This window comes from Otolemur garnettii, unplaced genomic scaffold, assembly GCF_000181295.1.
Source record: "Otolemur garnettii isolate 467f Iridium unplaced genomic scaffold, OtoGar3 scaffold00010, whole genome shotgun sequence".
In the NCBI taxonomy this organism is placed as follows: domain Eukaryota; kingdom Metazoa; phylum Chordata; class Mammalia; order Primates; family Galagidae; genus Otolemur; species Otolemur garnettii.
In genome coordinates, this window is record NW_003852405.1 from 34465944 (window position 1) to 34475788 (window position 9845).

Below are 9845 nucleotides of genomic sequence, written 5' to 3' on the forward strand. Positions count from 1 at the left end.
TTGGTCTAGGGTCACTGTAACAAAATTACTGAGCCACTGAGGGCATTTGTATACCAGGAGTCTACTCAACACACACAGGATAAAGCGTGGATAGGTAGGGCAGCCAGGAACCATTGATTGAACAAAGCTCAGAAACTGTGCTTAACTTCAATGAACTGTTTTAACTGAATGAAGAGACAGACTTGTTCCCAGAGTTACAGTCCTTGTCTACAGCAGTCATTCATTTATTCAGCAATAGTTGCTGTCCGCCTCTTCTGCCCTAGCTGTGCTAGACTCTGGGAATACAGTGAAGGGCAGGATAGATAGAAATGACCCCTGTCCTCATATACTCACAGCTTGAAGTTAATAACCAAAGTGATCACAAATGTTTTCATTGTATTTTAATGCAAATAAACAGGGCAATGTGATCAAGAAAATCAGAGGGTGCAAGCGGTCAGGATGGCCAGGGAAGGGCTTCGCGTTGAGGTGACCTTCAAGCTGGAACTTGAAGGACAAGGGAGGGCCAGCCCTCTACAGAGAGCTGGCAGAAAGACCAAATGGAAACTTCACAAGATGAAGGGGGAAACGGGAACACAGGGGACCCTTCATCTCTCCAGGGCCTCCTGTTTCCTATGAGGATCCCCAACCCTATTTTTTGTTAAGGCTCTGGCTGTATAGTTGGCAAACAGAAAGTGAGAGATCAATGTTGACTGACCTTTCCTCTTCCTCCTACGAAGCTGCATTTGTAAACTGGTTACCTTGTTTTTTTCCTTCTGTTTCCTACTTCTGGTCCTGCCTACCTCTATTCTTCACTTTTTTCCTTGGTTTTCTATGTTTAATCACATGGATAAATATGTCATGCAGTGTGTAATACCCCCTTCCACATTCTTGGCAATGACATCTAAAGAATAATGGCTCAAAAATAGCACGCAAGTAGAAGATATGTAATGAATACCCAGTATGCATTGATCGGCTAGAAGCTTGGTGATCCGTATTGATTAAATCAGATGCTGGAGAAATGGAGTGTGACCCTTAATTTGGCTGCAGTGAATCTGAGACAGAAGAATAATAATATAGAAAGCAGCAGCTTCTCCTTGCTCTAGGCTGGTTAACAGTTAGGGAAGGAAGATCCAAATCTCTATTTTAGGTAAAGTATTGAAATTACCAGTGAAATTTCTATTCTAAAGGAAAAAGGCCAGCATAAAAAAGAATTTTAAAAAGGGAGTAGGGAAAAAAATCACACAAATAAATTTAAAGCTGAAAAGTGAGCTTTCATTTTAGCCTTATTTAGTGTGGCTACTTTAGTTAATTAAGAAGCTTAGACTTTGTGTAGGCAATTGAGAATCCACTGTAGTTTTCTTAAGGAGGGCAAAGATATGATCAGATTTGTGCTTTAAAAGGATAACTGGCAAGGCAGTGAGGAGGTTGGGGCAAGATAAACCAGGAAGTGGACAGTTCGTAATGCAGGACAGTGAGGGACTGAGGAGAGCAGGCAGAGTCAGGTGGAAAGGCGTAGGCCTCGGCAATTATGTGAAAGGGACAGAGCGTGGAGAGAAAGAAGGAAAGTGAATCAGCACACCTCTCAGATTTCTAGCTGGAGTGAAATGGTGGATAAAGGTGCCCGCTGAGATGAGGGATGAAGAGTACCAGAGTGGAAGGAAGTCTGGGGAGGAAACATTACATTTAATTTTGGATTTTACAGCTTGAAGTGCTTGTGGGACAATTTTAAGATTTATTTTCTTGACTGTAGGGTTATTCCCAACCCACCTTTTCCCTGCCTCATGTAGCCCCTCCCTGCACTAAGAAATCTTAGGATCTTCTTATTGTAGTAGAATTATCCAGCTTATAGGTTTTCATGACCGGGCAGCATGAAATCTGAATGAACATCGTGTATGTGGGTATTTGACGTGCCCGCCAAATGCTGGCTGCCTCCTTTCCAGGCTGCCGTAGTACCTTCAAGGTAAAGAAAGCCTGTCGCTTTGCTGTAGTAGATGTGTGATATTTCGGATACAGATATCAATTTTATAAGCAAAAAGCTTAAAGCAATGAAAATAAATACTTAAGAAATTCCTTCCTTGGAAATACAGCTGTGCTCCCTCTTCTGGGGCAGGCTGGGTCTCTGCTGGCAAATGGGCCGCCCTGCTCTTGTTTACTGAGAAGTCCCCTTTGTCAGGAATGCCTGCCTCCTCATCCCACCCTTAATATGCAGTCTAACCTTAAATTAGAGCCTTATGTTCTCCATCCCAGACCAACCACGTGATCCTATTTTACATGAATTCCCTGATCACGTCCTGTGCACTCAGCGTGTCCGGCGGGGCTTAGTGAGGTGGATTACGGACACATTTTGTGTTTCTGTTGTCCCTCTCACAGTGGTTAGCACAGTGTCACATACATAGTTGGTGTTTAATAAAGGCAACAAATTGATGCTTTGAAATGCAGATTTGTAAAAGAGTTTTGCCTATCTACAGTTGTGAGTCATTATAGAAACTTCAAACGTACTCATCCCAATTATGTCCCTAACGAAGGTAAAAGGTGATAACCAGATTAGCGGAAGAGTCGATGAAACAGTAGAGGTGGTGAAATGAAGTTGGGTTCTTTCAGACCACACAAATCAATAAGGTTGACTGACTTTCTAACCCTTTCTAAAATACAGGCGTTAAGCTTCATGTGACTAACCCTGACCTAACCCTAAATTTCAGAACCCTCAGCCATTACCCTAAATTTTAAACTTATCTCCCATTTTTGTTGTTAATAGTAGTGCTTCCTATAAAGATTGTAATCCAAACACAAAAAACAGCTAAAAAAAACCCAAAAAACACACACACAACTGTGCTCTGAATCTGAGTAGGAATTTTATGAGATTTGCAGAATAAAAAAATCTTTGGTTAGTTTTTCCTAATGACTGGTTCAATAAAAATTTGGTGCAGCCAAAAGAATAATGTGCTCACTGGCCAGGCCTAGCTGGTGATGAAATTCATTCTGTGGGTATGGGAATGTTTGGATCTGTAGTCATGATTTTAGACCAGGAGGGCATCATTTATCTGTGATTTATTAAATGCACCCCTCATAGTTTGAAAGAATAGAGGCATCATTTGTAGTTTTGGGGAAAAAAATGCACTTATCAAGGAAGATCTATTACGTTTACAAAAAAAAAACAAAAACAAAAACAAAAAACCCGTGTCATTTAAAATTCCAAAAAAATCCAAACCACACTGGCAATTACCAATAACCTTCAAATACCTCCACTGTAATCTCCTTTGGGGCCACCGGCCACTTGTGTTCATATTTTTCCTTCACAGTTTGCTCCGTGTTACCACTTGGATTTGAATTCTCAACACGTACTCCATGGCTTGGCTTACCCACCAGATTTTGAACAGATTTTACCATATTCTTTAAATCCTCTGGGTAAGGAGTTGGATATCGTTTTAGGTTTATTTCAACCTAGAAGTTTATAAAAAGAAATTTACATAAAAATAACTTCAGCGAGCATGTTCACAAAATGACCCCATTTTCTGTGCAGTAGCGTAATAACCAAATGCAATACAGTGAGTGTCCAGCTGGCCAAGAGAAGGCCACAGAGAGCAGCTCAGAGTGTTCCCAGGTCCAGCCTCCTGGGCCACTTCCTACCCTTCCCACCTGTCTAGATTATAAACAGGATTATAGCCTATCTTTAGACCCACCCTGGAGATGGCTGACATGGCAGTCTGTCTGACAGTTAAGTGACCGTTAATCTCTGAGAAATTTGACCAACTTAGTATCAGCTGCTTTCATACTTTATAGACAGTTCCTTTCCCTATCTTAGTTATTTGTTAAGATAATTGTCATGTTAAGAATATCCTTGGAGTACTAATGCAGGTGACGAGAGGAGACCCCAAGAGATTTACAGGTAGAGTTACGTATTAAAAAATAGACCTGGACAGTACCTGCTGCCCAAGCAGACATTAGCTTTATGCTAATTAACATATTACATCACAAGGCAGGAGACTTCGTTCTTGCCAATACCTAAGGAAAAAAATGCTTCAGGGTGGTTTTTATACTTAGTAGTTTTTACCCTTAGAAAATAACCTGTTTCTTGGGTAATATCTTATAATAAAGAAGATTAAAAGATTGAGAATATTTTTAAAGATAATTTAGGCAAACATGTAAATTCTGGCTTTTACTTATCCAGCTATTTATTTCTATTCTTGAACTCATTTCGGGGGGGAGGTAATCAACCTTCTTGGGAGCACATATCAATTGCTATTCTTAGCACCAAATTTAGTAAGAGAAATTTGAGACATTCTATATAGAATATCCCACATCAGAGGATTTATTACCATACATTTAACATACAATAAATAGAGTTTTCTATGCTGACTCAAAGGGAGTGGGAGAAAAAATCAGGGCAGATATCCTCGCCCTGGCTGCTCCAACTACCGTGTCTTGCTGCATCTGAGTAGAACCAACTTTACAGAATGGGATGGTTTCCGTGGTTGTGGTGAGTATGTGTCTGTGGGAAGTGTGTGTCTGGGGGTTGGGGTGGTGGAGAAGAGGTGGAAAAGGAGCTGAAGAGGAAGAAGAAGAGTAGGGAAAGAGAAAGGAGAAGAGGCAGGGACACACACACACCCCCACCATGTAGTTCATGGGATGTAAGAAGCTATGACGGTGGTACAGATCTGAGGATTATGAATACAAATTCAAACACTTTTGCTCATCTGCAGTTTTAGCAAATCCACCAACTTTGTCATTTTTCTTAGTATTTTGTCTTCCTAGTGGCTCATCAAATACTGGGATTAGACTCTAAGAGATGATTTTTAACAGTCCTTTCCATACTAAAAGTATAACATTTGTCCAATAAACATTTGGAAAGCAGATGAAAATCCAGGTAATTTTGTTAGTGTATTGTCTAAATGTAGTTTAATCTCAAATAAGCTCAAATAAGAAATTGAGACTATATAAAAATAAAGCTACAAAAACCCAAGACAAACTTAGACTTCATAGAAAAAACAGTGTAAGTTTTTAGGGCATATCACATGTGTAAATACATCCCAGAGTGTGTAAGTTCCTAATGCACACGTGTAAATACATCCCAGAGTGTGTAAGTTCCTAATGCACATGTGTAAATACGTCCCAGAGTGTGTAAATTCCTAATGCACACGTGTAAATATGTCCCGGAGTGTGTAAGTTCCTAACGCACACGTGTAAATACGTCCCGGAGTGCGTAAGTTCCTAATGCACAGGTGCAAATACATCCGGGAGTATGTAAGTTCCTAATGCATTCTAAGTCACCATCAAAGGATGAAATCCACGCTGGGCAAGTTAACTGGGATGCATGGATTCTTGGATCTGTTTCAATTGGTATTAGAAATATTAATCACAAATTAAATTTAAGTTTTAAATTATAGTGTTATACTTGTTTAAAAGTACTTGACATCAAAGGGCTAAAAGTAAAAAAATTACATTAAAAATAAATTGTAAAGGCTATGATTATCATCCCAATTAAGAACATATTTTTATTTTTAATAATTAGTGGTATATGAATGAAAAATAAGTGAAAATGTGGCATTAAATTAAAATTCTATGCAACATAAAAATCCTCAACACTAAAATTATAAATTGAATGGAAAGCAAAAGAAATGTCTCCTTTCTTAATTGGATTAAATGCTTCACTGAATAACATAATCTATTTTTCTAGATGGTATGGCCCATCTGACACAATTAGGTAATTATTGACTAATGGCCAATATCTTCTGATTATTTTATAAGGAAGTAAATGTGATATTTTGGTCACATCACCAGAATATGTTTAAATATTTTATTTCTGTGACAATATTCAAATCTAGAAACTGATTTAACATGTAGTTAAAGAGGATTAAACTCTACACTTCTCCCCAAGTCTTGTGAGGGCCCTGTTAAGATATTACATGGCAGTTTATATTCTTTTCTTAAAAAAGACAACTCAAAATGTGGAAGCTTCAGGTCTCATAAAGTATGGATTTGTTTCACATTGAAAATAAGTTTCTTATTTCCCATTTATTAGTCTACTAGAAAAACTTACTGGAGGTGGAGTCAAGAGATTGAAATTTAAGCCACAAATGTATCCCAACTAGCTACCAGCCACTGACCATTCTTTTTGACATCTCTACTCATGTAAAATGGGAATGATATCTTTCCCATGCACTTGAGTCTATCTGGAGCTAACATGAGAAAAATGTGAAGGTTGTTCCTTGGAAAATTTATAAGTTCTATGTAGAGATTAGATACTATTTTTAACATCAGATTTTACTTATGTATCTTAAAATCTAGATTCTTTAGATAATCTAGACTCTATGCTGTATACGTCTGGCCATAATATCTGTAACGTGTATTTATCTTTTTTCCAGCAACATACATAAATTATCATTTGTTTGATATTTACCATGCGCCAGGCACCATGTTCAATATTTTTATAGGGATACTTACTTTATTTTTAATTATTTATATATTAATAATGATAGATATTCTATGAGCTTAAATATAAATTAATATTTATATACTAAATAAATGATTAATAACACATTATTATAGAATTTATCATTAATTTATAACTTAATCTCATTTAAAAATTTCACAACCTACTGCAGCAGCTTTTCCTACTTTATAGAAAGAAAACTAAGGCTCGGTCAGTGTGAGTGACTTGCCGGAGGTCAGACAGCTGGTGGGTTCAATGCCTCGGGCCCAACTCAGGTCTCTTTTGACCTCAAGGCTTGTGTTACACAAGTGTTCCTCATCTCAGAGGTAGGCCCAGGCATGGGTGGAGCATATAACTTGTATAATATTAGAGAAGAAATACACTAAGTTTAGAATGTGAATTCTGTCCAGGTAAATAATAAAATCACTTCATTTTTTTTCAGAATAAAGCTAAGTAATGGAATATTTTGCAATTTTAAAAAAAGTTATGTTTGTAAGCTCATTGAAAGCATATTTTATGTACTTTTAACTTATTTTGTTTGCCTACTTTTCACCTCATGCATGCGGTACTTCAGAAATAAATAAATATGATCCCAACCCAGTTATACTGATGGCTTGGTAATACCCAAATACAAATACATCAGCTATAAGTATTCCCTTATTTTAACCAGTATGGAAGAAGTTATAAATTCATTTATTAAACATAGGTGGGAAAATCCACCAATTATTTTTCTTGCAAAAGTGTTGTGTTTACCACTCACTATAAAGTATTTGCTCATTTCACATATACATGTTATTAAAATGATATTTTTACCAAAATATTATTTTATTTTAATTTTGGAAAATAGAAATATTTCATAACATTCTGTGAATGTCAGGTCTATGTAAAGTGTAGTAAATGCAAATAGCAGCTGCGAGATATTGGAGTTCCCCCCAAATTTAGCAATGAAGACAGAATTACAAAATGATAATAGCTCGGGCATTTAGAAATGATATCTTTATTTCACACAGAACTGTGCTTGTTATTTTATAATATATTATATGCATATAATATATTATATTTTATATCATGATCAAATTCTGATTTGATTTGATTATAAATTCCAGTAAGAGAAATAATAGTTAATGCTTTGATCATTGATTGTTAATTATCTTATTCTAGGAATTAATTGGAAAGGTTTACAAAAAAAGGAAACTTATACAGCAAGTTCAGTTAGAAAAACGCATTCCCAGCTTGCCTTATATTATAGAAAGAATATAAGACACCAGACAAAAATCTAGTCCATTACATGTGGATAGGAAAGTTTACAAAAAATGTACTGTTCTTTCATGGTCCCTTAAGACACGACCTTTCTCCCCACTGACTTCCTAAAACATCTGAGGCCTGAAATCACAAAGCCCTGTTGGCCACATCTCCCTGCCAGTGTTCTCTTACAGGAATTCATATCATCCCTGGCCTTTAAATTAAAGGAAATGGATGCTTTTCAGCATGCGTTCGTCTTTGTGCTCAAAGTCCATTTCCAGCAGATCTCAATTTAAATCTCATGCTATTTCAAGAATCAAGTTTTGGCTATTTAATCTCTTCTGGAATGGACATTATAAAAAATGTGCATCTGTGTGGAGGGACAATTCAGAGCGCATCGATAGCGCTGCCAACACTCTGCCCGACTATTGGTATTCCCACACTTTAAAGACAAAAATGTTTTAAAAAAGACAAATAAAAATGAAGAGCCCATCTCAAAAACCATGCCAGATATCCCACCAATAGGCACCTCACAGCCATGGTCCCTCCCCTCTGACTCAGTCCTTCCCACCCTGTTGCCAATGTCAATAAACAAAAAATTAAATCAGGATCAAACACTGGCAATTTAGAAGTTCCTGTGTGATCCATGTGTTTTCCCCCAAATCATGCAGGACATACCCCATAAACCACTGTTCTAAGGTTGCCTCTACACAGGGGTTTTCCTGCCCCAGCACCTAGGCCTACCTGTCTGCCACTTAGAGAGGGAAGAGTGGTGGACTGTGCTGCCACTGGCAATGGAGTGCACAGGGTCCTGTCCTGCTGGAGGCCACTGATACAACCCCATGCCAGCTGGGGGTCATTCTGGGGGACGGGCATATCTTGGATCTGCTGATCACACCTGGCCCATGGTGTGCAGCAGTCGCCAGACAGTCTGGCAGGTTGGAGAGTAATCCCACGCTGGCCCCTGTCCCAGGGGGCTTGGCAGGTGAGATCCTGTGGGAGAAGGAATCTCCATTTTCTGGGAGAAAGAGGAGCACTGTAGCAACACTTTACCATTTTTCTACTCTCGATTTTTTTTTTCTTTCATCCTGGGTAATGCATTTAAAACAACCATCATGAAATCAGTTTTAAATCCATGGACTAAGACAATACCAATGTTATAGGAAGCTAAAGGGTCACAACTTCTCCACCCAGTGCAGCGCTCACACTACTCTGGAACTGGGGCATTATCCTCTGTCCCTTTGAAAGTCAACAGCACCGGTCAGTGTTTCCTCTTTATAGTTCATGTAAATTAAAGGTAAAATGGTGCTAAATTTAACATACATGTAATGAACCAGAAAAGTATGATTAATTTCGTATAAGATTGCAATACTTTCCAATCATCATGCCTCCATGATGATTTATTTAGAAGTTTGTTTGTGCTCTAATTTGTCCAACGGCCAGTGGCATTGGAAATACTCAAATTAGTCGAAGTAGTTTGTGATTTCGGAAACACACCCTGTTTCACCAATATGTAAATGAACCAAATATAAATTAACATAGAGAAAAAAAAAACCATTCTAAAGTATAATGAACCCACTCTGACTATACACAACCCTGATCCCACAGCACACAAACAGGGCTTCTAAATAATAGTTTGCATTTACTAAATGCTCTGTTTTCATTGTCACATACACTAGAGTATGTTAAGTGTCCTCTTTTTCTTCTTGGATCATTTAAATATGGATTTTTTTTTTTTAGGAAGACACATGTAGTTTTTGACAATTCAATGAAATATCAAAATGCATCAAGGTCCAGTAGAGAATGCATCATCTTTTGGTTCTGGATTTAACACATGAAATTCTTAAAAGAAGAACTGAAATGTTCCAAAGGTTTATTTGTTTGCTTTCAGTTCAGCATTATTTTTTTTCTAGGAATTCCCAAGTTTAAAAAAATGTCTCTTTGGTTGTTAGATGTCACTAACCAACCATCATGAAACATTATTTTTAAAACCTAAATAGTTAATGAATCGTTACTTTGGATTTGGGAATCCATTTTGGGCTCTCCATAATGAGATAAGTAGGTCTTGTGAATAAGTACTTAATTACCTCATCACCTAATTCTAATAAGGTTCTATGTGTATTGCTTTAAGTCTAGAAAGTTTGGGAAGGAGGGGTTATAGAACACAGCACACAATGTAGATTTATTAATGGTA

General features: G+C 37.5%; 1 protein-coding gene across 1 annotated transcript in view; it reads right to left on the bottom strand.

Annotated features, from left to right (window-relative positions):
• LRRC7 (leucine rich repeat containing 7) overlaps positions 1–9845 on the bottom strand; it is a 463713-nt gene that overhangs the window by 83273 nt on the left and 370595 nt on the right. The window contains exons 16-17 of the mRNA XM_012801636.1: positions 8396–8644; positions 3220–3420 (exon numbers count right to left, since the gene is read on the bottom strand). Coding sequence (XP_012657090.1) covers positions 3220–3420; positions 8396–8644 — 450 coding nt within the window. The remainder of the gene's footprint in view (positions 1–3219; positions 3421–8395; positions 8645–9845) is intronic.